The 25584-nt window shown below is 39.6% G+C and overlaps 1 protein-coding gene across 2 annotated transcripts; it reads left to right on the forward strand.

Annotated features, from left to right (window-relative positions):
- Positions 1 to 25227, forward strand: LOC111572572 (src substrate protein p85). 2 transcript variants are annotated; one of them, XM_023276298.3, is made up of 16 exons: positions 1 to 162; positions 1992 to 2100; positions 2208 to 2281; positions 2360 to 2489; positions 4027 to 4137; positions 5224 to 5278; positions 7798 to 7908; positions 9972 to 10082; positions 12134 to 12244; positions 14860 to 14970; positions 17190 to 17245; positions 18211 to 18280; positions 18365 to 18621; positions 19945 to 20068; positions 20443 to 20511; positions 23790 to 25227. In XM_023276298.3, exons 2-16 carry the CDS (start codon positions 2017 to 2019, stop codon positions 23924 to 23926), a joined length of 1611 nt encoding a protein of 536 aa, XP_023132066.1. In that variant the 5' UTR covers positions 1 to 162; positions 1992 to 2016; the 3' UTR covers positions 23927 to 25227. The 2 variants fall into 2 exon arrangements, with proteins under 2 accessions (XP_023132066.1, XP_023132068.1); XM_023276300.3 differs by lacking the exon at positions 14860 to 14970.
- Positions 25228 to 25584: the final 357 nt, after the last annotated feature.

The following is a 25584-nucleotide window of genomic DNA, read 5'->3' on the forward strand; positions in this document are numbered from 1 at the left end:
TCGCCGCTGGACAGGCTTGGGATACTGGGAGAGCCGGAAGAGCTGCGGAGGGAGAACCAGCGGATCCCTGCACCGTTTCTCCATCAAAGCTGCGGCTGTGAGCGGACCGCGTCCACCGGGGAGGCTTTAGAGAGTTCAGCCGAGTCGAAGCTACCTTTGTCGGTGAGCATTTAACACCTAAAATGTCCGCCAACGGCCGGGCTCGCGCTGAGCCAGGTAATCATTCCAGAAGTCATGCTAGCTTTAGCTTGCAAGCTGGCTAGCTAACTGGAACAGGAAATACCAGAGACCGACTGGCGCTGCTAACTCTGTACCCGTATTTTAGATTTATTTATGCGTTTTTACTGCTGCTGGTCACTTAACATTGAATGTGCATTAGTGCTATTAACCATTAACGAGGGGTTTGAGTTTTTCTAAGCCTGTTGATGCTAGAAATCTTAATTAAAAACACGCCACGCTGACACGGTTGTATAATTAACTGTTTTCATGCTAAAATATTCTTCTGCTAGTCCAGGCACATGTGGCCTTTTCTGCTTTAATTGAAGCAAACTAACCGACATTATCTGGGTTCAGCGGTCTGTACGGAAATGGGTTAACAGTACCAGTTGCTCCCTGTTATCATGAATACATTTTCACCTCACAGTCACACCTGAGTGGACTCTCCCTCTCACAGGCCTGGTCAGAACAGTCAGATGGTGGGTGTGGTTGTTCTGGAGGAGATAGTCCTATCATGTAACCTACATGAAGTTTTCAGGCTGCTGCTTCTTCCTGGTCTGGAGCTTCCCGAGATGAATGGAGCCACGTCTCCTGCAGCCTCTGATTGAACACAGATGCTGATCGCCCACATGGTGCTGAGGCAGGAACTGGCACAGAGAGCTTTTGTTCCAGCTAGATGCCTGGACATCAGCTGTATTTCTGTCATCATCAATTATGCTGACTGTTTTCTTGGTTAAATGTGTGGTGTCATATCTCACACTCAAAGTTGACAGCTGTCAGAAAGTCTTTAAACCTACAGCTCTTCAATTCATTGTAAAGTTGACATGAAAATACAGCATTTTCTGAAAAAGAAAAAAACAGAATGGTTAAGGTTTTTGCATTTCAGTTTGAAAACAGACTCAAATAATCAAACTTTTAATTAAAAATAGTTGCCTAATAATTTTATGTCAATAACTGGTACACCACACTGGAGATCATCCACTAAACACTGTCACTTTTATCAGCTCAGGACCTTGGAGTGCAAACATACAATACAATCATAATACAACAATGGCACCTGGTAGTGATTAACTACAATAGTGTGCACTGATGTATCATTTAGCTGTTGAGCATGGGATGATGGTGCAAAAAGTGATTTTTGTTCTAAAAAACAAACAATGACTTTGAAAGATAACCATTTTTTAATTAGCTAGGACTGCGGACGTGTCACGTTTCTTGTTTGTAAGAAATGAAGACTGGATGTTTCCATTTCTTACTTAAGAATATTACTAGATGGAGTGCATGGACCATATTAGCAGTGAAGTGTCACTGCTAGTATGGCGACGATGTAGAGGAGTAATTATTACGGTTCTAGTAATAACTCTGTGTAACACAGCATCATGAGAGTACAGTTGAGTCCAGTTTCTCAAATGTTTTGTCAGACAGACAATGCAAAATCTACAGATATTCACTTTGCAATTATGCAAAGCAGAGAGCAGCAGAGAACTGGAGATGCTAGAACATGTTTTGTTATCAGTTTTGAAGGAAAACTGACTTACAGGATTACTGGCTAATGAGAAATAACTTCCCACATACATGATTAATTATCTCATTTTTATTGACCACTGTGACAAAAATGTGCAGTAAATTCTCTAAACACAGGTCCCCTGACGTAGTAGTTCCCTGAGCTTTTCATTATATTTTTTTTGCGTTTTTCAGCTCTGTCCATAAAGGCCTTATTCCTTTCTACATATATGCAATAACAGATCTCAAACAAAGCTTTAATTGTGTTTCAGAGTGCGTGGTCTAGGCTCACTAAAGATGCGGAGGGCAGCAGTAGGACAGATGGTCAATGTGACTGTAGATGATGGAGGGGACGACTGGGAAACTGACCCTGATTTTGAGGTACCTTCATTCATTTCCTTCTCCTTTTGTTCCTCCTTTAGTTCTCCATAATCCTCTTCAACATCCTTTATCCTTCACTTACCTTGTCATCGTTTGTGTATTTCCAGAATGATTTGTCAGAGAAGGAGCAGCGCTGGGGGGCCAAGACGGTGGCTGGCTCAGGACATCAGGAGCACATAGAGTGAGGAAGCATATTTTTTCCACTTATGTTAAATACAGTATAGAAATGTTGCTCTAATCGTGTCCTCCTTTGGCGTAGTATCCATCGGCTGCGTGAGACGGTGTCGACCGAACACACCAGCTTGAAGCAGAAGGAGCTGGAGACGATGCCCAAGGCCTCTCATGGATATGGAGGAAAGTTTGGAGTGCAGCAGGATCGCATGGACAAAGTAAGAGACCGTGAGAGCCAAGGGTGCAAATCTTGAGCAGTTTTCTTAACCGGTAAACATCAGCCTTAACCATCAATAACTAATTAGTCAGTAACACATGAAGAACTCCATGGATGTCATTCTGTCTCCTTATATAATTGCTTTGAATGTGGTCATGTGACAAGTTTGTGTCGCATGATATGAACCACACTACTGGCATTCACATTTAGCTGTTAGATGTTGGACTGTGTTAATGTGTTCAATTTTTCAATTTTGTGACTTGGAAAAAATGCCAAAAACAATGAGTCAGTCACAAAAATAGTTTCAGATTATTGTTCTGTTGATCGATTTATCAACATATCATTAACCCTTAAGTCATTGTAAAGTCTGAAGATGTCCACATCAAAAATAAAGGCTTAATTTAAACTAAGATATCTTTCATCAATATTTCAGATGTCTTAAAAATGTTAAGACGTAAAGGAATTAGTTTTTTCTTACATTTCACTTCAAAATCTTAAGATAATTGGTTGCATCTATTTTTTAATGTTTTGATGAATGCCTCTTGCATTAGTTTTGTGCTGAAAAAGCAAATAGAAGCTACAAGTATTATTTTAAAAATGTTACATCTAATCATCTAGTTCAAGATTGTCCTTTTAATGCAGAATTGTGATTTTAAAAAGAACAAAATTTTGTTTGTTCGGGATAGAAACCAGTTTCGTGGAGTGACTGAACTTCTCAATCAAGTATTTAATCATATTCTGATTTTCACGTCCAGCAGCAGATCATTTTGTCATCCTGAGTTTAATTAAGAATTTCATTTATCTCTTTTGTTTATCTGACACATAAACACTTTAGCTCTGAATGCAGAGCAAAGCGCAGATCAGTCTGCACAGTGTTGAAATAAACTGAAAGTACTTGTCCTGTACACCACTGTACTACAAAAATCTGCCATGCTATGCTATTTGTTGTTGTTTCTTGTACTTTTTCTTCTGTGGAGGAAGGGGCGGGGGGGAAACTAGTTGATCCTGTAGTTACTGATCTTCCTGCAACTGAAACTAAACACCAACCAGCTCACTGCATCCTGGTTTGCTTTAGCAACAAATCTATTTACAGAGGGAGCCTCCACTGAAAATCCAAAACATTTTGACAAATTTTAAATGACGTCAAAGTCCTCTGAGCCTTGGCAGCAGTTTCTCTAATGCTGGTTTCAGTGTGTGTGAACAGGCTGAGTCAGTTGTGACCGTTTCACACTTGATAATCCTTCCTGGCAGGCAGCTCTGTCCATCCACACCTCTCTGGCTCTGGGCTGTGTGGTCACTGCAGCATGAATGTGATGACCGAGCACTGTTTACACCACACTGTGCATCTGTGATGAGTCAGACTTCACCACCTCAAACTGCTGGCCGTGTTTCCAGCTTTGCTGCTCTTTTCAGCGATCCTCCCCTCCCCAGATAATGTTGTTACCCATTTTTTTCCCCAAATTCTCAACATACGGGAGCCTGTTTTGAGTTCTGAAATTTAAATGTGCGTTTAAAGTATCCGTGCTCTGTGTTTACAGTCGGCCGTGGGTCATGACTACCAGAGCAAGTTGTCCAAGCACTGCTCCCAGACCGACACCTCCAAAGGCTTCGGAGGGAAGTTTGGAGTGCAGGCTGACCGCGTTGATCAGGTATTTCCTGTGGCTGCCCACCACTCAACTGTGCAACAACATCTCGTTCATTTCACGGAAATGACACACAGCTGAGTGTTTTGATGTTTTTTTTTTTTTTTGTTTGCTGAACTGAAGTCAACACTTATTGCAGTACTGTGCACTACAGTTTTCATAAACATTTAACTGAAAGTGGTGAAAGGATCGTTCATAAAGCAAAAATCACAGTTTGTTTTTTACGATCTCCATTAGCAGTGTCTTAAAGCACAACTAGTCCTTCAGGAATTCTCATTAAAAATGTGCTGTACATTAAACATTAAGCATAAATGAAAACATATATTAAATACTTGATAAAACATTTTTAAAGGCAAACTAAACAGCAGTATTTTCTCAGAATTCTTGAAGGAAACTCGTTTTTAATTGTGATCACTTTGACTGTTGTAGGGATAAAACACTGATATATTCAGCCATTTGCATCCACGTCAGCTTCCACAGTGCAAGTGTAAGTCTTCCAGGGGTTCAGTGTAAAACAAAAACCAATAAATCAGAAATTACCAGTATTCCATACGAGAGGAAACAGTCAAACTCCGCAATAACACATACAGTTTTTATTAATACAAAAGCAATCTGCATGTGCACTTAAAAGTCCACAGTTAAACTAGACTGATGACACCACAGCGCTAAAAATCTGGCAGCAAAAACAAATTGTTAGAATCAAAGAAAAAATGCAAACCATAAATATTTGTGCCAAAAAACAGATGCCTACATAGAAAACATGAATCTTGTGTTTAACAGCTTCTTTTCTGTCTTTTTTTTCAGCAGTGTCCTACTCATCTGCACGAAACATACATAAAACAACAGATGTCGCTGACTAATATTTCAGAAAGAAACATGCTGTGTCGTTCCAGATGAAATTTTGCATAAATAACAAAAAGCAAGATTTCAGTTTTGTCTCCATTGCTCACCATGGCAGCCTTTTGTGCATCTCATTTCCATTTGTACAAAACAAAAAGCAGTGCAGGACAAACCCAGAAGCCTTGGTTTTCTAAAATCTAAAGTGTCTTCAAACACACGATAATTGTTTTGCTTCTATCTCTCTTTTTGCAGTCAGCTGTTGGGTTTGAGTATGCCGGAAAGACGGAGAAACACGCCTCGCAGAAAGGTGATGTCGTAACTTGTTGTCTTTTTGCATGTCTGCGTCTGCCTCACATCACCCACAGTGAAAACAAAAACTCCAGAAATATGCAGCTGTGTCGAAAACAGGGAGACAAGTTTTTACTCAGTGGACACATTAGTGATGAACCCCTAAATTCACCGTTTATCTTTACCCTTTTCATCAGCTGATTAGGTTTTGTTAGCAGAGTTGCCTACAGGAGAGACATTTTAGAGTCTCAAGACAGTTTGATGAGCATTTGGCTCATATCCAGCTTCACTACATTCACTCCGGTTGTGTTGATCAGCCGCTCTGCTTCACCAGGAGCCAGCTGCGCTAATGGACGTGTTAGGAAAATATGTGAAAGTTACATGTCACAGTGCAGGTTGTGTTATGACAGAGGCATGTTGTTTGGCTTCATACTTTTTATATTCGTAGCATTCATGCGTCTAACTTTTATTTAGATGCACTGAAAGATTTCACAATGAATTACACATTTAAAGGTGTACCTTTTATTTTCAGCTCATATACTAATTGATAAACAGGAGTAAAGATGCACACGTGTCATCTTCCACTGAAAAAATGCAATTGGATATTTATCTAAAGGGTAATCTGTCTGTAAATCAGTGATGAATTGAATTATTCAGTCTTTTACAGCTCATGCTCAAAACTTTCTGCACATTTCGAATATATCACACGTATCTGTGCTTGAAATGCTCAGATAAAACGACCCGCCTCTGTTAGAGGTAATGTTCTGCATCAACTGCATCCCTCTGACATCTACTCCTGTGCTACATGGCTTACGAAATACAGAAACATTAGGGCTAAAATTCAAGACTCAATCCTTGTAGTCAAAGTAACATTTGAAGTCAGAACTACATAATACTGACAGCCTGCACTGTATGCAGTAATGAGCAGGAACCTGGTCCTCTGGGAGTCTCCTCCAGCTTCTTAGCTTCTAGTACTTAGAGGCTGCTTTGTCATGACTCCATGCTGTCGCCCTTTTTGTTTTGCCTTCATCCTTCCCAAAGTCCTGAATATTTGCCCAATTCCAGCGGTTACTCAGTGATGTCTCTGTTTAACAAACATCTTTGCTGCACCACACAAGCCGTGTTTCCGCATAGTAACAAGCCAGTTTGAAGCAAACTTTTAGAAAGTTGTGAAAATGACCTGCTTTGAGGCAACAAAACAAGGCTGCATCGTGTCATCAGAACGTGACTGTAATCAACAAAGCTGAAAACAAAATATCGTGTGCATTCCAATATTCATGCTTCCATAATATATAGTGTGTGAGAAAGACATTTAGCACGTCCCAGCACATCGTGTATCAAATGCCGTTTACCAAAAGTACCAGGATGTCCTACTACAGCCAGCTGGATTTAGCAGTATGTAAGCCAGCATACTTTTCTGACTATTCTGACCCGCAGTCCTAGTCCATAGTTATGTCACAGTGTCTTGAACAAGAATAAACAAGCTTAAATGGTTTAGTGAGGACCACTCATTTTGCACTGTGATGGTCAAAGTTTTGTGTACCTGAAGTATGTAAACTCCATGAAAATGTACATACTTTGTAAGGGCAGCTGCGGTCCGTACTCAAGTAAAAAGAAAAGAGTATGAAATTTCGAATGAAGTCTTTATCTACGACAACAAAATGGGGAAAAGTCCTCAAGAATTTATTTGACCTGGTTAAGTTGTAACTCGTCTTTCTTGTTCGCTGGTGTCGACCATGTTTCATGTTGTCCAGAGTCTCTACAAACAAGAATAGTTTATCACACGATTATGTTTTGTCTCCCCTGAAGCTCGTTAACTCCTCTTAGAAAAAGCACCTAAAAATTGCAAAAATCAAGAAGGTTGCAAGTCTTCCTTGGATTCAACATTAAATAAATGACATTGAATCAAAACTCAACGGTGTTCAATGCAATTAAATTCGGCAGTAACCCTTCAATAATTAATAGGGTTGTAATGAACCAAAGAAAATCTTGTTCTTCAACTGATCGGTTGGTCACAGAATAAAAAAACAAGCAGCAGGTTATCATAGATCAACTGCACTCTGCCTGTTAGTCCTTGTAGCCTAAAATAATTCAAAATAGACAGAAAAAGCTGATAATTGCAGCATAATCAATCATTTGAAGCTAGTTGTTTTAGACAGGGACAAGACCCGCCTTCACATGATGATTTGTGAAAATAGAACTTTATCAACTGATGTTTCCAGCACAAGAACTACTGAGGAATATGACAAGAATTAAAAAAAAAAAAAAAAAAAAAAAAAGAGGATTTCTTCCATTCACGTCAACTTTTTCGAATGTGGCTCTTCTAAATGTGCAAGAAAAACACATTATGGAAACACGGCTGCAGTCTTAAGTGCTTCTACTTAGAGTAACTATGTGCAGTTAAGTGTTTTTGTCAGTGTTGGTATCAGTAAGCACGTATTACAGCGGGGTTTGGAATTGGGCTTCTCCATGACCACTGCCACCATGCTGCTTCACCCTGACGTCTGACCCTTGCCCCCACCTTGCTTTGCTGTGTAGACTACGCCACTGGGTTTGGGGGTCGATACGGCGTGCAGGCAGATCGTGTCGACCAGAGCGCAGTGGGCTTCGATTACCAGGGCAAAACCGAGAAACACGAGTCCCAGAAAGGTTTGTCGAGATTTCCTGCTGCCATGCAGCTTTTCCATTAACCCGGAGGAACGGGGAGAAAATGTGGATACACACTAACACGCACACACACACACACACTACCGTTCAAAAGTTTGGGGTCGCCCAGGAAATTTCATGTTTTCCATGAAAACTCTCACTTTTATTCATGTGCTAACATAACTGCACAAGAGTTTTCTAATCATTAATTAGCCTTTCAACACCATTAGCTAACACAATGTAGCATTAGAACACAGGAGTGATGGTTGCTGGAAATGTTCCTCCTCTGTAGCTCTAAGTAGATATTCCATTAAAAAATTCTAGCTAGAATAGTTATTTACCACATTAACAATGTCTAGACTGAATTTCTGATTAATGTAATGTTATCTTCATTGAAAAATAAGGACATTTCTAAATGACCCCAAACTTTTGAACGGTAGTGTATGTTGATATAATGGATCCTAATGCAGCCTCACACAGGTCTTGACAAACCATGTTATTTTGCATTTCTTCCTTCATTCCTCTGCCTTCGCCTGCAAACAATGGCTTCTTCTTTTACTCCTCAGTTGCTCGTGTGATGTTTGTTTTCCCCAGAGTCAAATAACACATCCTGGTGACAGTGTGTGTCAGATATCTCACACACCACAGCACATTTTCTAAGCAGAGGACCGTTTCATTTCTGAAATGTTGGGTTCCTTTAACGTGTCACTGCTCCGTCTCAGGTTTCAGGTGATTGGTGCTGACTGGTGTGTGGTTAGATGTCACCCAGCTGGTGGAGTGGGATGTTATTTCATTTTATTTTGAACAGGCCCAGTTTTGTAAAGGTGTGTATTCGCCAGCTTGCTTAAGGTTTATTCTGTCTCAGATTCTCAGTGGCCTTCTACTCGACCATCTCTGATTTGCTTGACAATTTTTTTTATTATTAGGTAAGAATATTTAAAGTAGTACCTATGATATTAAAGATTGATAAATAACTGACTTTTTAATGCCAATAGAACTGCTTTAAGCACGTTTTCTGCACATTGACATTCAAGGCTATGTTTGAGAGATGATGTTTTAAAGAACTATTAAAGATAAAAGCTTTAAATTTTCAATTTTAGTTGTACCACAGCTGGATAACGTAATTCAACAATGCCGGTATTCAAAACTAGTTTTTCTCAGTTATACTAAATAATTTTGAGACTCTAGACTCCACTTTGATTAGTCCGTCTGCCAATAATTTTGTTTTTGTGGTACCACTTATCATACCTGCTCAATCAGTTATGAAAATTAAACAGAAATAAATTTCTTTTCATTTTTGTGACCATTTCATATTTAAAAGTATTCCTATATTTTGTTTTATTGTGACATGCAACTACAAATGTTTCAGAAGGTATCACTCGTTAACTTCTGCATTATTGATATTTTTTTAATTTGAGCTCAAAGATGAGACATGATGGCTTTATTTGTTTCCATATTTCAGCTCAACCATAATCAGAGATTTGATCTAGTTGTCCGATGTATTGCAGATTCTGAATCAATGACATGATGAGAAATAACAGTAACTTTCTTAGGCTTTTATCTTCTATTGTTCCTTAGATGATGTCATTCAAATATAGTCTCAAATTTCAATGCACAAAAAATGTGCTGAAAGTGGGTTGACGGGCAATTCAACAATATTTGTCTCTTGAAATGTTTGATATATCCAGCTAAAATTTTGCAAATATCTTTTTAAATATCCATATTTAATGTAATAAACAAATGTGGTCTAGCAGAGATAGTCAAGCAGAATTTTTTTTATAAAAATGTGATGATTTGAAATGGAATGAACTCCACTCTTTTCTTTTGTTTAAATTTTAAACTCTACTCTCTCAGAATGTCTTTTTTTTTTTTTTTTTTTTTTAAATAATTTTTTAAAAATCAAACTCTTTTATAAAGAACAAGATTAAAAAACATGTTTCCAGGAGTCAAAACCACAAACAAGAGCGGCATCTTTGGAGAGAAACTCAGAAGATGGTGGTAGAAACTCCTCTTCCTGCTCTAACTTTATGTTGTCCTTCCCCTCCTTCTGTCTTGGTCGTTGGCAGATTACGCCAAAGGCTTCGGCGGCAAGTTCGGCGTTGAGACCGACAAGGTGGACAAGAGCGCCGTGGGCTTCGAGTACCAGGGCAAAACAGAGAGGCACGAGTCTCAGAAAGGTCAGTAGAACGTGGGAAAGATCCAGTTTTCACCATTAATTAATTCAACGTGGTTACAGTTGAGTCACTTGAAGACACAAACCATGACAGCTGATCGTGTTGTCATCAGAAGCTCTGCTCATCATATGTTTAAATATAACTGAAGAGAAAGCAGAGGAAGAACTCCAGATTGCTAATGTGAGCTTTGAGGGTCAACTAATAACTGATATTTGTAAATATTTGTGAATTTTCCATTTACAGTAAAAGGGAAAATTAGTAATACAAAGCCCAATTTAAGTGCCTTTTTTATTTCTGTTTTTAATTAAAGGCGAACATCAGTGCTGATAGATGAGTTGACTCACTGCATGTAGACTGTAGCTATAAGCTGGATATTTCTGCTCCACTGTGTTACTGTTTTCATAATAATAACAATAACATCCCTACTTAATTGCTAATTTTTATCTTCTATCTAAGGGCTATTTGACTGTGTTAATACCAATGTTGTATAAATACTGTTGATATATTTATATCCTTTGAGAGACTCTGGTTCCTACGTAGCATGGCAGTATATTTTGACCATTAACCATTTAATTTCTGCATTCTGGGGAATTTTCCAATTTTTCTACACCAGCCTGCAGATGGAAATGTTTTTATTTATGTGAAGGAAAACACAAAATTCAGATGACCACAATAATATTTCCACTTTATGATGAAATGTTTTGCTGTTTCACAGCTGTTTGGTGATGGAGGAACAACCTTGGAGTTTGTTCTTGTCATAGTAATATTTTATATACTGCATGGGGCAACTTTTATGCAACACATGCAGCCCAGTGTGCTTGAGGATTACAAATCAGACAAAAACTAAAGCAGTAAATATAAATAACTTTAAAAGCAAGCATCTAAAAATAGAATGACTACACATATACAGTAGCATGTGTTCAAAGGATGTCTTAACTTTCCATTTCAAAGTTTCAAATGATCCAGGCTTTCTGATATCTTTGGGTTACGCTGGTCCACAGCTGAAAAAATCTCAAGTTTTTGGTTTGATGAGAGTTTGGGTTGTCAGAAAGTCAGTGGAAGCTCTAATAGCTGCTGTGGTGTTGTCAGTAGTTTTGTGTGTCTGCAGGGCCTCAGTGAGTCACACCCTCATGTCTGTTCTGACTCGTCTGGACTCATAGTTTAACCTGTAGCTTCCTGCCTGACACTCCTCCGTAGGTTTTTCTGCAGGTTACAGATGAAGGAAGATATGAGTGACCTTAAGTTTTCCTCACAATGCAGCTACACGTGTTTGCTGCCTCGGTTTGCATACGTGATGTGAGCTGTGATAACAGGAGCAGCCATTTTAATGCACCGCTGTTGAAACAGCTCGAGGCAGAGAAGCTCCCTGTTACTTGTGTTAATGAAGATTTGTATTATGCTGCCGCCTCAGTCACTGTGAAATAATGCAAAAGTTGTTTTTCATAAATCAGTCGCACCAGTATAGCTCCTGAAATATAAAACTTTACATGTGCGAAAATTAGTTTTAGTGTGAAATTTACTTACTGGATAATCTGTGAGAAACACTGTTAACATAAATAGAATTTAATGACACTTAAATTTACTGTAGATTTAGCCAATTATTGTTATGGTTGACCAAACTGAGAAAGAACACAGTTTTGTCAGCTGGTAGAGATTTAGTCAAACCATTTTTTCCTGCAGTAGTCTGGAAATAGTGCAGAGGTCATGGTGGGTACTGTTGGTCTCAGTGTAATAAAGGACTGTGGTTTCTCACGCAACAGACATTTAGATCATGTTATTTTATCTAAAATCAGTTTATTGACACGAGAACTAAGGAATGTTTAACATATCTATAACAATTTAAAATTCCACACCGTTATTTCATCCTTTTAATTTAAACAGAAAGTAATTTAAACTGAAATGAGCTTTCAGGTAAATTAACGCTCTGAACTGAAGAACCAAGAAACATCTTACACCACAGTATCTGTCAGTGTAACTATAATATGACACAGCAAATGAAGTTCAGTTTCAGATATAACGTTTCAGTGTCTGCTTCTGTGTCTTGCTTCATACAGATTATGTAAAGGGCTTCGGAGGAAAGTTCGGCGTGCAGACGGACAGACAGGATAAATCGGCTCTGGGATGGGACCACCAGGAGAAACTGCAGCTGCACGAGTCTCAGAAAGGTACTGATGTGGTTTCTGTGGGGTTTAGGTGACGAACATGAAGTTTAAGCATCTTGAAAATACTGACGTAAAACTGTCTACAGCCGGTGAATAGTATTCAGGTGTACTGCTGGTTGTTTCACTGATCAAGACAATGATGCCAAAGTAAATATGATCCAGAGCTAAAGATTGGTAGTTTACAGTCTTTAGAACTATTCCAGGACATTTATAGGAACTTCATAAACACTATGAATGAAATACCTGCTTTTTCAATTTGTTTCCTCTGTTAGAAAACCGAACAACATCTCTCATTTCCTACACAAAGATTAAAATCTGCCACATTGCACACTTTTGCTAGAACTTTGAACCGGGTTTATTTCCACCAAACCTTTGCAGGTCATTTGCTTCGAGTGTGTTTCAGTGTAAAAACCTCCTTCCTTCCTCCTCAGCATCAGCTTTGATGTGGTTTCATTGTGGCTACTGTGTGGGCTCTAAAAGGTCGACGGCTTCCTCAATCTACATGCAAAGAAAAAAAGCTCAAGAGGAAGTGAAACCACAGCTCAGATTTCTATCTGCATGTCAGGCCTGTAGCTGATGCTCTCTCATAGAAAGTGCAGCAGTTTGCAGGCTTTAATGACACCCAGTGGCTCAAAACTAAATGGGATTCAGGTTAAACTGAGGCTGGTGTTGATCTGTACCTTTCTAACAATCAAAGTCAAATCATGCAGTGAATCAGTGACAGGAGTGACCAGAATTCCTGTCATTGCATTTCTCCCTGCACTCGTACTTGCAGCTGCAGCTTTAATGAACAAGAAAATCTTGCTTGACTTTTCTCAATCTCTAGATCAGGGGTGTCAAACTCATTTTAGTTCCAGGGCCACATTCAGCCCAATTTGATCTCAAATGGGCAGAACCAGTAAAATCACAGCATAATAACCTGTAAATAATTCAAAATACTTCCCTTTGTTTTATAGCAATATTCACATTTAATGATTTATCTTTTTGCAAAACATTATGAACAAACTGAAAACTCTTAGGCTTAGGGTGTCTTAAATTTCTTAAGAAAAACTTATTGAAAAACTGTCGTTATTGTCGTCTCTGTAATTTTTACAAAGTCGTCTCTTGTGCCAGATTGAGCCCTCAGGTTAGCCAGTTTGGGTCTGGGGGCCGTATGTTTAACACCCCTGCTCTAAATTAACCAAACAAGCCACGGTGCCTAAATGCACTCTACCTGCAGCCTTATTGGCCTAAATAAATAATAAACCAAAATAAGAAGCTAATATTGGAAGCATATAGAATCAGTGTTGAGGAATTCTAACACAGACAAGTTAGCTGCTGCTTTTAGATTGTCTGCCCTGTTGGTTGTTGAACTGTGATATGACATCTGCTGTTAGTAAAGTATAAACACAACTTGTTCATTTGAACAAAGTGCAAGTATACCAATAACGTGTTGACATGATGTCATGTGGTTTGGAGCCAAATCCGAGTGCATGTTTAACAAACGTCAAAAAAGTTAGTTAACAGTCTCAGGTTGGGCAAGAAAAGTTTTAAAAATGTGGAGTTTTAACAAGTAGTGTGTTCCTCCCGCTGTCAAAAATAATGGATTAATCCTGGAATATTACTGATCACCTCTCTCCTTATGAAAGTAACACTGCAGACTGTTCGATCATTGAGAATTAGGTTTGATGAGAGCATATCGATTAACTAATCAACTAGTCCACCTCGAGACAACACTCACTTGTAGCAATAGACTCACTGTCTTTTAGAGATGCCCAAAAACTGAAATTAGGCTCGAATTATAGTAGCCAGAGCAGATATGAACTAATCAAGAGTCCCTCAATTCTCAGTTTAACACCACCAAATACGACGACTTCTATTCTAAATGAAAATGTTTTATTTTATATTGTGTAGCCTATTTTTGAAATGCTTTACTCTTCCCACTAATTGGCTTAATTGTTAACTGTCATCTAAAACTATGACGGCCTTTTTTTTGTCACAAAAATTTCAGAATAAGAACAGTTAACATCACCTTGCACAGATGACCTTCATTTTTATGGAAATATTCAATGATATCAGCAGGGAAAATGCTAGATTGTAGTTTTAAAATCCTTTAACCTGAGCTTTACATTACTACACCTTATATCAATCAATGTGTTTATTTGTAAAACACTTGCTTTACAGATGACAGGAATACAAATGCAATAAAACAATACAAGCAACACCCTCCACCCACAACATCATATTATAAATAAAGGGCTTAAAAACACAAGAATTGAGAGAATTATAGAAGCCTTTAAGCCTTATTTGATCTGGAGTTTTATACAGGCAGGTAGCTGCTGAAAAAGACATTTAAGTTGGCATTTTCATGGCAGATGAGGTGTTTTCTAACTCACTTGAAAGCATCCAGTCAGTAAATGTCACAAATATTCTGAGCAACCTGCCACAGAGGAGAGTTAGTGTGTACACCTGACTAGATTTCCTCTAAGACTGTAACACGCCTGCTTCACATCACTGAGCATGTGGCCTGCCGGGCGCTTGGTTGTCTCTCTGTGTGTTTTTTTCTGTGTATATTCTCTGTGTGGGTTTGTAATGTGTGTGGTGATTGTGTGTCCATATGTGTGTGTGCTGTGTTGCAGACTATAAGCGTGGGTTTGGAGGGCAGTATGGGGTAGAGGTGGAGAAGCAGGACCAGTGTGCTCTGGGCTATGAGCACAAGGAGCGCCTGGCCAAGCACGAGTCCCAGAAAGGCACAGAAACCCCCTGAACACCTTTCTCCCCCCTTATCAAACCCTCCCCGCCTCCCCCCTTTATCAAACCCCTCTCGAGCCTCACCTTCGCTTTCCCAGAAAAATACTCCCCCCCCCTCCTTAGCTTCTTTGGCACCGTCCTCCTCAGTAACCGCTTCTTTATTTACGCGACGGACCCCCGGCCCTGTTAAAGCCCCTCACACTTCTGCGGCACTAACATGAATGATGTGGCTGGAATTTTATTTTGTTGTCAACAAATCCCATGAAAACCAACAACGGAAAGTCTGTTTCTCAGAGAAAATTATTGCAAACAGCAGGAAGCAGTGCAATTGTTGGAGAATATTTTCTGAACTCCAAGCCATTTCTGTTTCATTGCTCCTGGAACATTTTTACTCACTGTGGGCTCATTTTTCACTACAGTATAAAATCCTACACCTCTATGGAAACAGCACAACCATGACTAGAAGTAGAAAGAACTCAAAACTGTATTCTGTTGCAGTATGACACAATGCCATTAATCATAAAAACTGAAAAAAGGTGAATTTCTGCGATTGTTAAAAAAAACAAAAAAACTGTCTAACATATACATATTTCCAAGTGCCCACAAGTGTTGGGTGCGGCTTCACAGGCTATAGATATTTCACTTTTTTTACAGCCTGTACATATAAATATCATATAAATTGCTAGTTTTGGTTGTTTCATGGGATTTTTTTTTGACAAACTACAACAAAAATATTTAACTATTAGCAATCCTCCACAATTAAAAAAATTCTCCTCTGATGTTTAGCCATGCAGGTAGTTTTGGTTAAATTTTTCAAGTTTTACAGCGATGGAAAGTGCATTTACTAGTACCATAGTTCAGGCCAATTTTGAGATTCTTGTACTTTGAATATTTCCGTTTTCTGCAATTTCATACTTCTACTCTACTACATTTTAGGAGGAAATATTCTGCTTTTGCACCACTACTTTTATTGAATAACTCTATTTACTTTGCAGGGTTTAGTTTAGTAATACCAAATATAGTCAACAAATAAATTATGATGTAATGTTGTAGATTCAAATAAAACTTTATTGAAACTTGGGGGAAGATTCTTCACAAGCAGTGGATATATTGCACTGCAATTTTAAAATGATAAACACATTAATGCAGTAGCTAGAAACCAATAACATACATTATTTTACAGAGGGAATACTGTTCCTTTTCCTACCTTAAGTATAGTTTTATACTTCTACTTCTGTGCTAAAGTAAAAACTTAAATGCTGGACTCTTACTTATAACGGAGTATTTCTACTTTATGGTTTTGGTACTTTGAGTGACTTAGAGTAGAAAGTCTGCATGATAAAAACTCTCCCAAAAACAGTTGACAGACCTTAAAGTCTCAGTAACAGACTTTTAAAAAACTATCTGCTTGGCTGCATTAATTTTCTGTTGTGTGAACTGACTTTTGGAGAAAATTACAGTTTAGTTGTCATCATTCAGAGGTGTGCTGCTCAGGTGTGGCAGGTTTCTACCGAGTCTTGAGCCATTTTTTTATATTTTTGAGCAGCACTTGAATGAAACGCTTATCCATCTCCTTCTCCACAACAAACAGCTTCCCTTTGGGCCAGGTGATGTCAGTGAGCATACAGTTTAATATAAATATCCCTCGAAGCAAGTAGAAAAAGAACTCTTATTGCATGAGCCCTATTATACACTACAAGTAGTCTAATGCAACGTGTATTTATCTACCAGTAGTCATCACTGACAGTGTATCACTTCGGCCTTCACCTCCCCGATCACCTCCCTTTGCTCTGCCACGATGCTGTTTGTTTGCTTTTGCAGCCATCCATTCATTTTGTGCATGACGTTGCGTTTCGTGGAGCCTCCTGCTGCAGAGACACGGCTGATCTTCGGTTCAGAGAATAAGCCGAGATGGCTGCTCGAGCTTATGTAAAGACTGTCCTGTCAGTCCTTCTCCTGTCAGTTTTATTTATTTTTTGTTCCTCCTCTTTACAGGTTTGCATGAGCTCAGCAGCCCATCCTTTGATTCCAGCTCTTCTTTCTGCTCTGAACTCATCCAACCACAGTCTGCTTCATCTGAACTTGCAGACCAGCGATCGTTTTTTTGTAACAAGCTTCCTTGTTGGTGCTTATTTTTGGTCTGCTTTGGTTCTGATGAAGTTGACTGTAGTGGCTTCTTTCAACAAAAAAATGACACTTCTGTCCTGTTTGTTACCAGATTATTCTAAAGGATTCGGAGGGAAATTTGGTGTCCAGAACGACCGCATGGATAAGGTAAGCAGGGTCAAGGTGCGATCAGAAACTTCTGAGACTGCATTTTTTTAAAAGCAAAACCTGATTTAAAATTGCCTGCCATCTCTGTTGAAGAAGTTTCCATGTGCGGCGACACACAGCTCTAAATGCTCCTGCAACACTTGTAATGCTACTATAGTGTAAATGTGTCAAAATGTGACCCTTTAACTTGAATTTCGGCAGTCTGACCCTGATAGGATGACTTTCCGGTGCCCAGTAACGTTAATCTGAAAGTAAACAACAAATAGGATGGATCATCCAGGTTGGTGATTGACAGAGAATTCTATTAATTATTGTAAAGTTATTTTATTTATATAGCGCCAATTTACAACACACGTTACCTCAAGTTTCCAACAGACTGCTGCACCATATTTAACTTAAAAAAAATCTCAAGGCACCTTACAAAGTAAGATGAAGACCCTACAAAATTACACAGAGAAACTGAACAATCCTAACATTTCTATTTGCCCAAGCACTTGGCAACAGTGGGGGAAAAAACAACTCTTCACCAGGAAGAAACTCCCAGTAGAACCAGGCTCAGGGAGAACAGCCATCTGCCTCGCCTGGTTGGGGTGACAGTAAAAGCGAGAGAGTACAGGATGGAAGATAGCATACAAACAATGAATAAAGAGAACAATAAAGAACTTGGAGGTCAGTGAGGCTTCTAACTGTAGATCAGAGATGTTTAGTTCTACAACCAGAGATGCCAACACAGATGACAAAACGGACACGCCAGGAGAGAGAAGACACAAAGATACTGATACACAATGTTGGTATGCACAAAATGTGGTGAAGAAATCACACGTTCACCTACCAGTGTTCACTCTGCAAAGGTAACAGGAACAGTCTCTGAACATTTTGACTGCACAGTGCATCTGTGTGTTTTTGTGGTGTATAGTTATGTATTGGCGGTTCGGTCCTACATCTGAATCTGTGTTGTTGTACAGAGCGCAGGCACGTTTGACGATGTGGAGAAGCCGACATCATCCTACCAGAAAACCAAACCTGTGGAGGCTGGTGAGCATTTATCATCATCATCATTTGTTTCTGAGCCAGAAGTTTAGGCCACATGTGACCTGACTTCATGTTTTCATTCATCAGCCGGCAGCAGCACAGGAAGCATCAAGGCTCGCTTCGAGAACATCGCCAAGCAGAAGGAGGAGGAGGACCGGAAGAGGGCCGAGGAGGAGCGAGCGCGTCGACAGGCCAAAGAGAGGCAGGAGCAGGAGGAGGCTCGACGTAAGATCGAAGAAACCCCCAAAGCCCCGTCTCCTGCCCCGGCTGCCAGCCCCAGTCCCACTCCCAGCCCCACCCCACCAGTGCAGCCAGCAACAGCAGCAGCAGCTTCAGACAACCAGGTCAGTCACAGCATCTGTGTTTCAGTGAGCTGGAATGGAGAGTTCAGCGCCTCATTACCTGAACATAAATACAATTTTACATCAGTTTTGTGATGTCAGATCAATTACTATGATGATTGTTAACCTTACAGTGGTAAATTATCTGCACACATTAATGGATAAATATTAGCATCGAGAACTGGTTCAAACTTAACCAAAGGAATCATTAAGAAAGTTTAAACTTGATTCTGCTCATCAGTTCCTAAACAAATTTCAACAGTACACTGCAGACTCGTTAGTGAACGTCGACCACTATGAATCTGCACCATTAGTCATCTGAGCTGAATGCAGTAATGGCTTTATTCTCTTCATGCATTTGTCTTAATAAATCATGAGTCTTGCAATATTCTCGGTCAGTCTACTCCGTTAAGTTGCTTAATTAGCAGGTAAACTTCCCAAACTGTGTAATTGTCTCCTAACAGTCACCTTAATTTAGCAAAAAAAAAAAAAAACGTAAGAAATATAGTATCCACATGACTTCATTTACTACTAATGCCACACTGTAAAAGTCCTGTACTGGAATTTTATTCACAGTAAATGCTAGTGTAATCAGAAAAATGCACTGTGGTAGTAAAAGTACTCAATGAAGAAGAATGTCTCCTGTAACTGTTACACTACAACAACTCAACTCACAGAATCAATAACATTGAGAATTAATAAGCAGAATTGTTAGCATAGAAAAGATCCCAAATCCTAATACCTAGTGCAGCTGAAGAAACAACAGTCAATGCAATGATCAGGTAAACCGAGATCATGACAGCCTGCATCCATGTTAAAGGAGAATAAAGATATTTGCAAATTAATAGTATACATTTGTGAATTTTACAATGGAGTGTGTTGTTGAGCAGTTGAACAGTGGCTGCATTTAGGGCTCAACTAATCGCAATTTCTTGCAGCTGATGCAGTAAAAATGACAATCTTGGTGTCAGAATTTGGAATAAGTGAAACTCCAACACAAAACTTCTGTTTAAAATGTTTAAATGACCATGTGCTGTAGGCAGCTTAAAAGAGGCGACTACATCAGAGCCAAAGTGGCACATTTTTAAATCAATAGATGATTAGTTAAATGCTAAAAGTCAGGTCTGATTATTGGTAGACCACTAATTTAAATGTTTGTGGTTTTGGGAATAGTCCACTAAACTAGTAATACACAAACACTGTGAACAAATTTATGTAAAAACACAATACTTTCTGTGCTTAGATCGTCCAGCTTTCCATATTTAAAACATTCTTTCCAACATGAGAGTTGCAGCCTTTACCGACAGATTACATTCATCTTCTTAGAACGTCGAGGATGTTACCAGCGACGCTGCAGAGAACGGAGAGCAGCTGTACGAGCCGGAGCCACAGAGCCAATATACACAGGAGGAGGAACTCTACCAAACCCCCGACGACAACGCAGCAGCAGGTAAAACTCTTCATCAGCTCTGGACTATTCCACATTTACACTTTAGACAGAAGATCGGGTGCAGATGTGTTCTAAGAATTGTGCTAAAAAGTGTGATTGTCAACCAGTTAGAGAAAAACACAAACTTTAGAAAACAACTTTATTTACTACAAAGGTGGGAGTTTGTCTTTGGTCCATCAGGCAGGACTTTACAACATGAAAACATACAGACACACTGTGAGAAGGGGTAATAAAATACTATATTTAACAAAAAAGATTAAACGTTGAGTCTCAAAAAACTATTAATTCAACTGTGTGTGGAGATGAATGATAAATGAGGCCAACTAGAGTCACTTTCTAGTCTTTTTAATCACCAAGCCTCTGTTTTGTTGCAGATGGGCAGCGGTATGAGTACGGCGAGGACCTCGGGGTGACAGCTGTAGCTCTGTACGACTACCAAGCAGGTGAGACCAACTGCTTTGAATGAAGTTTGGTTCCAGGTATTTATTCTCACATGACAGAGTGAATCTGTTTGAGAAACTGCCTCTGGAGTGAAGTCAGGACTGCATTTTAAGTAGCTGGTGAGTGATTTAGGGCAGCTCCTCTGAAAGCATCTGTCTGTCCTCAAAGGTCCCTCATCCTTTAGATTCCTGTAAACTGCTGAATCTTGTCCTGAGGAGCTCTGACTGTGTTGAACGCTGTGTATAGGTCTGTGCCCTCCATGCTGCTTTGAACTGCTCATCATTGCTTGGGTTGTTTGTCTGACTGCACCGAGATGTTTGCAGTTTTTTCCACATCTTTTTTTGCTGGTTTCACAAAGGTCCAGTTGGTACAGCCGCCGTTTTGAAGTGCTTTTCTTTTACCTTCTGTCTTCTGTCAGGCATATGGGTTCTGTACAGCATCTCGAGACAATTTGACTGTAATTGGCGCTATATAAATAAAATTGAATTGAATTGAATTCATAGGAAGCTTCTAAACGTGTTGCTGTAAGGTTTTGATAACTTCCAGCTTGTGGGAATCAAACAGTAGCTGTTGGTCTTTCTGTGAATTTCCAAGTCAAGGCTTCCGTCTTGTCGTTTCTTTTCATAGAGTTCATCTGTTCTGTGAAAGTTCTACTTCTTGGGTTCTGATTTTTACCCAGGTGTCGTCCAAATGCCTGAACTAGTGGCAGGGAGTTGTTCCCTTGTGCTCAGTGCTTTGTTTTCCACTTCCTACATGTGGAGCAGGGCTGTCGAACTCTTTTTAGTTCAGGGGCCACATAGTCGAATTTGATTCAAGTGGACCGGCCAGTAAAATGACCACAACTCCAAATTTTTCCCTTTTTTTGTGTGTGTAAAAAGTACATTCTGAAAATGTTCACATGTGATGAACTATCTTTTTACAAAACATTATGAACATCTGGAAATTCTTTAAGAAAAATTGTCATGGGCCGTATGTTTGACACTCTTGATGTAGAGGATGGCCACAGTGGGTGACGTGGAGAGTTAATGGCACAGCTGTACTTCTGTCTGTAGAAACCTGCCTTGTATTTTATAATATTTAGTGGTCAGGCAGAGATCCAGCAGGGCTCGTATCTCATTGTGGGTGAAGTCGGTTCTGTTTTCTGATCTCTGTTTTCTGGGGAAAAATAGGTGGCATCAAATGATACAATGGTATAATCCAGGCCAGTGTCTGGATCTCAATAAAAGGAGTGGAGTTTTGGATGTGATGTGAAGTATTTTTAATCAGACGTCCCCAGATTGTGGCTTTGTGTTTTGCCCGACTGCCACTTTTTCAGATAAAATGAGGGTTTACTTTCTACAGACAACAGCATGGCTGTACCACAGGTGTTTCAGTGTGACCCATCTCTACATGTAGAAAACGTAAAGCAGAGCCCAAAAGTTCCTCCCTGCAGATGACACCTGGGTTAGAACCAAAACCCAAGAAGTAGAGACCCTCACAGAACAGATGGAAACATGTCAGCAAACCTCCACAGTCCAAAAGTTACAGATTAGAAAACTAGCCCTCATCTATTAAGAAAACACTTAGAACCTGTTTCTATCCCAACTGGACCTTTATGAAGTCAACCAAGAAAAAAAGAACAGTCTTGTAGTTCCATAAGTTTTTCTCCAAACATGACATCTTGGTGCACTTCAGAGTCAGCAAGAAAAACACAAGAAGGTTTCAAGGTTCATCCTTGGAGTAAAACACTTATTTCTGCACTACAATGCAGCAACGTGTGCACAGACTGAACAACTTCTACACAACACAGGAGATAAAAGTCAGCAATATCCACTGTCATCTCAATGATAAGGGACACTTCTGAGGACAGAAATGTATGTGTTCTGGACATAGACAGATGGTTTTAGAGAACAGTGAAGGAAGTCATCTGTGTTAAACTGGATCAGCCCTACTTCACTGATCAGATACTTATACTGCAGTTCTGACCACTGTTCACACCTGGAGTCATGTCAGAAAAAACACTTTCAACAGTCAGAAAAAACTTGGACAAGAAGTGAAACATTGAAGAACAAAAAAAGGATAATTTCTCCTCATAAATGTGCTAAAATGAAGAATGAAAAGACTGCAGAGCTTCCGAAAGGTTATGATGAGAATTGTATGACGACTGTGTTTGTGTTACTTTGCAGTATATTTTAGAATCCTTCTGATCCACATGAGCAGCTGGTGTGTCGGTCCAGTTCTAACAAACAGGGAAACATTCTGCAGATATGATGTTTGTGATGCATTTAAAAAAAACAAAAGTAGAGTGAACACCAAACTGTACATATCAGAATGAATGGAAATCCAAAAATTCTCACCAAGAGCTCCGTGGGACCTCCTGATTTGAATGTGATCATCCATTAAATGGCCGTTATCGTTTACTCTGATCTCTGATGAACAGAAAGTAACATCAGGCACTATTTGTAGTCGTGTAAATAAATGTTTTGGTGCCTAAACTGAACCAGTCGCTGAGTAAAAACACAAGTAAACAGAGTGGAAAAACAGAAAGTGAAAGAGACTTCAATAAAAGTGACTACAATTATGATCCAGGCTGGAAGTCGGCTGATTTGTGCCGCCATCAAACCTCTCCAGCCTCCAAATGTGGACTTATCTCCTCCACCTATACATGTGGAGGAGATAACAGAATACTGAGATTATGTGGAGGACCTGCTCATGGGAATGATGAGTGATAACAGCAGTTTAATGGACTCACTCTGTTTTTTTTCTGTGTCCTTTCTCCGAGTGTCCCTGGTCCCAGAGCTGGATGCTGGATGCTTCAGATGTGTGGCTGTGTTTTATGGTCCTTGTGTCCCACCCCCCCACCTCTCTATCTCTACCCCTCTATCTGTATCCCTCTATCTCTACCTCTACCCCTCTATCTCTACCTCTCTACTTCTTCTGTCCCTCTCAACCCGCCCGGCCAGCAGGCAGATGGGTCCCCCCACATTAGAGCCGGGTTCTGCTCGAGGTTTTTTCCCTGTTAATAGGGTGTTTTCCTTGCCACTGTCACCTTTTGGCTTGCTCTGGGGTTCAGGCATATAGGTTCTGTAAAGCGTCTCGAGACTGTAATTGGCGCTATATAAATAAAATTGAATTGAATTGAAAATTGAATTGAAAGGGGCAGCGGGGCAAAGTGTTCTACGTTTACAGATTTCCACAGAAGCAGTGAGGATTATCAGTTAGTCTGCAGACTGTTTTGTTGCTTTATCAATCTATAAACTATCAGAAAAGGGTGAAATCACTATCTGCTTTCTTTCTCCAGCTGGCGACGACGAGATCTCCTTTGACCCCGACGACATCATCACCAACATCGAGATGATCGACGAGGGCTGGTGGCGAGGCGTCTGCAGAGGCGCCTATGGCCTTTTCCCTGCCAATTACGTGGAGGTTCGACAATGACGGCGCAGAGACGAGACGAGCTGAGAGTCTCCCCGACCTGCAAAAAATAAAGAAAAAAAGAGGGAGATGTTTTTCCAGATCCTTTTCACACTTTTCTCTCTCTTTCCGCCTCATCTCAACGCTTCGACACTGTGCGAGACGTCCTCAGGACTCCTAGCCGGCTTTGTTTTGCTCATTTTTCCATCCCTCTCCTGCCTTTTCCATTTTCAGATCCCCTCGTTTGTCTCCGTGCAGCAGCAGCAGAGCAACTTAGAGAACAAATCTTTTATCTGCACCTCTGCATCGTAGTAGTTAGAGCTGCAAAATGCACCTTCGAGGTGACTTCATGAGCCCCAGGTTGCATTTTGCAGCTCTAAACACTGTCTCCGGAGTTGAGACATGTTAGAAATGCAGTTCAGTCTCACCAAAGACCAGAGAAATAACAGAAATGAGCTTGAAACGTATCCAATTGTGAGTCTTTGGGCAGGGCTCAGGGTGCTCGCTGTATAGTAGCTCCATCTAAATGTAAGCAGGAGCAGTTTAAAGTGGATTATTGTGTTTATTTACTGTCCAGTGCATCGACTGTGGACCAAAAAGCTTAATTATCCAGATGAAGCTGCACTTGTTGATGGAAAACCGAGCTTTGTTTAGAGCTTCCTGTAGTACGAATCTGTTCTGCATCAGTCGCAGGGTCGATTAGGAGTGATCGGTAATAATCTTTATACCTTTTACTGATGTTTAAATCGTTGCAGAATCATGGGGCCAATAATAATAAAGTTTTCACAACAGAGAAACACTTCAGCTCATCGTATTATTTTTATCATCCGCTTCGAATCGTGTACAGAGAGATTCATCGTTTATGATGCTTGAGAGAAATAATAGATTTGAAAGCATATTTTTGTTCCCTGTCGCCGTGTTTTCGTGAATGTTCGGGGTTGTTTTCGTGTCATATGTCAATACGCACGCATGAGGAGACGAGGGAACAGTGCGTGTTTTTAAAAAAATAAATGAATAAATAAACGAGTGATTGATCAGCAGTGAAGACGACCTGTAGACACAAAGCAGGTGCTGTTAAGGGACGAGGCTTTGCTGTTTTATTCTCCAAACACTAATTTTACGGCGGTTCAACAAACTGGATGGCCATAGTGTAGCGTTAAACCTGAGTGTGTGTGAGGGCTCTCAGTTATTCATCTTTGGGGTTTTATAATAAAAAGTGACCTTTTCAAATGTATTATTTTTTATCTGTACCTCTGTTTGCTTGAGTCACATCATTACCTGTTTGTTCTTTTTTTTTAGTTTCAATAAATAAACTATAAATTATACGCTCGTTTTAAGTGCTTTACTTCATCTTAATGTCCTCAAGCTGTTAATTCACTGTCATCTATTTGACTAAAAAGATAAGTTTGTTTTCTTTCAGCAACATTGTATGATCTGCACCTTAATTTTTAAATTCTATATAATACTGTGAGGTATTAATATTTCAGTTAGATACATTTCTATTGTGTGTAACCTTGTAGGGAGCGAACATTAATTTATATATAGTACAGTGAATAATATTGTGGGTTGTCAGTTATTGTAGGGGGCTAACCTTAATATTTAATTGACAAAAATTGTCATTTTTTAAATAAACTTTTAAATTACATGAACTACAGTATGTAGTAGTATTACATGAAGAATTT

This window comes from Amphiprion ocellaris, chromosome 1, assembly GCF_022539595.1.
Source record: "Amphiprion ocellaris isolate individual 3 ecotype Okinawa chromosome 1, ASM2253959v1, whole genome shotgun sequence".
Lineage (NCBI taxonomy): Eukaryota > Metazoa > Chordata > Actinopteri > Pomacentridae > Amphiprion > Amphiprion ocellaris.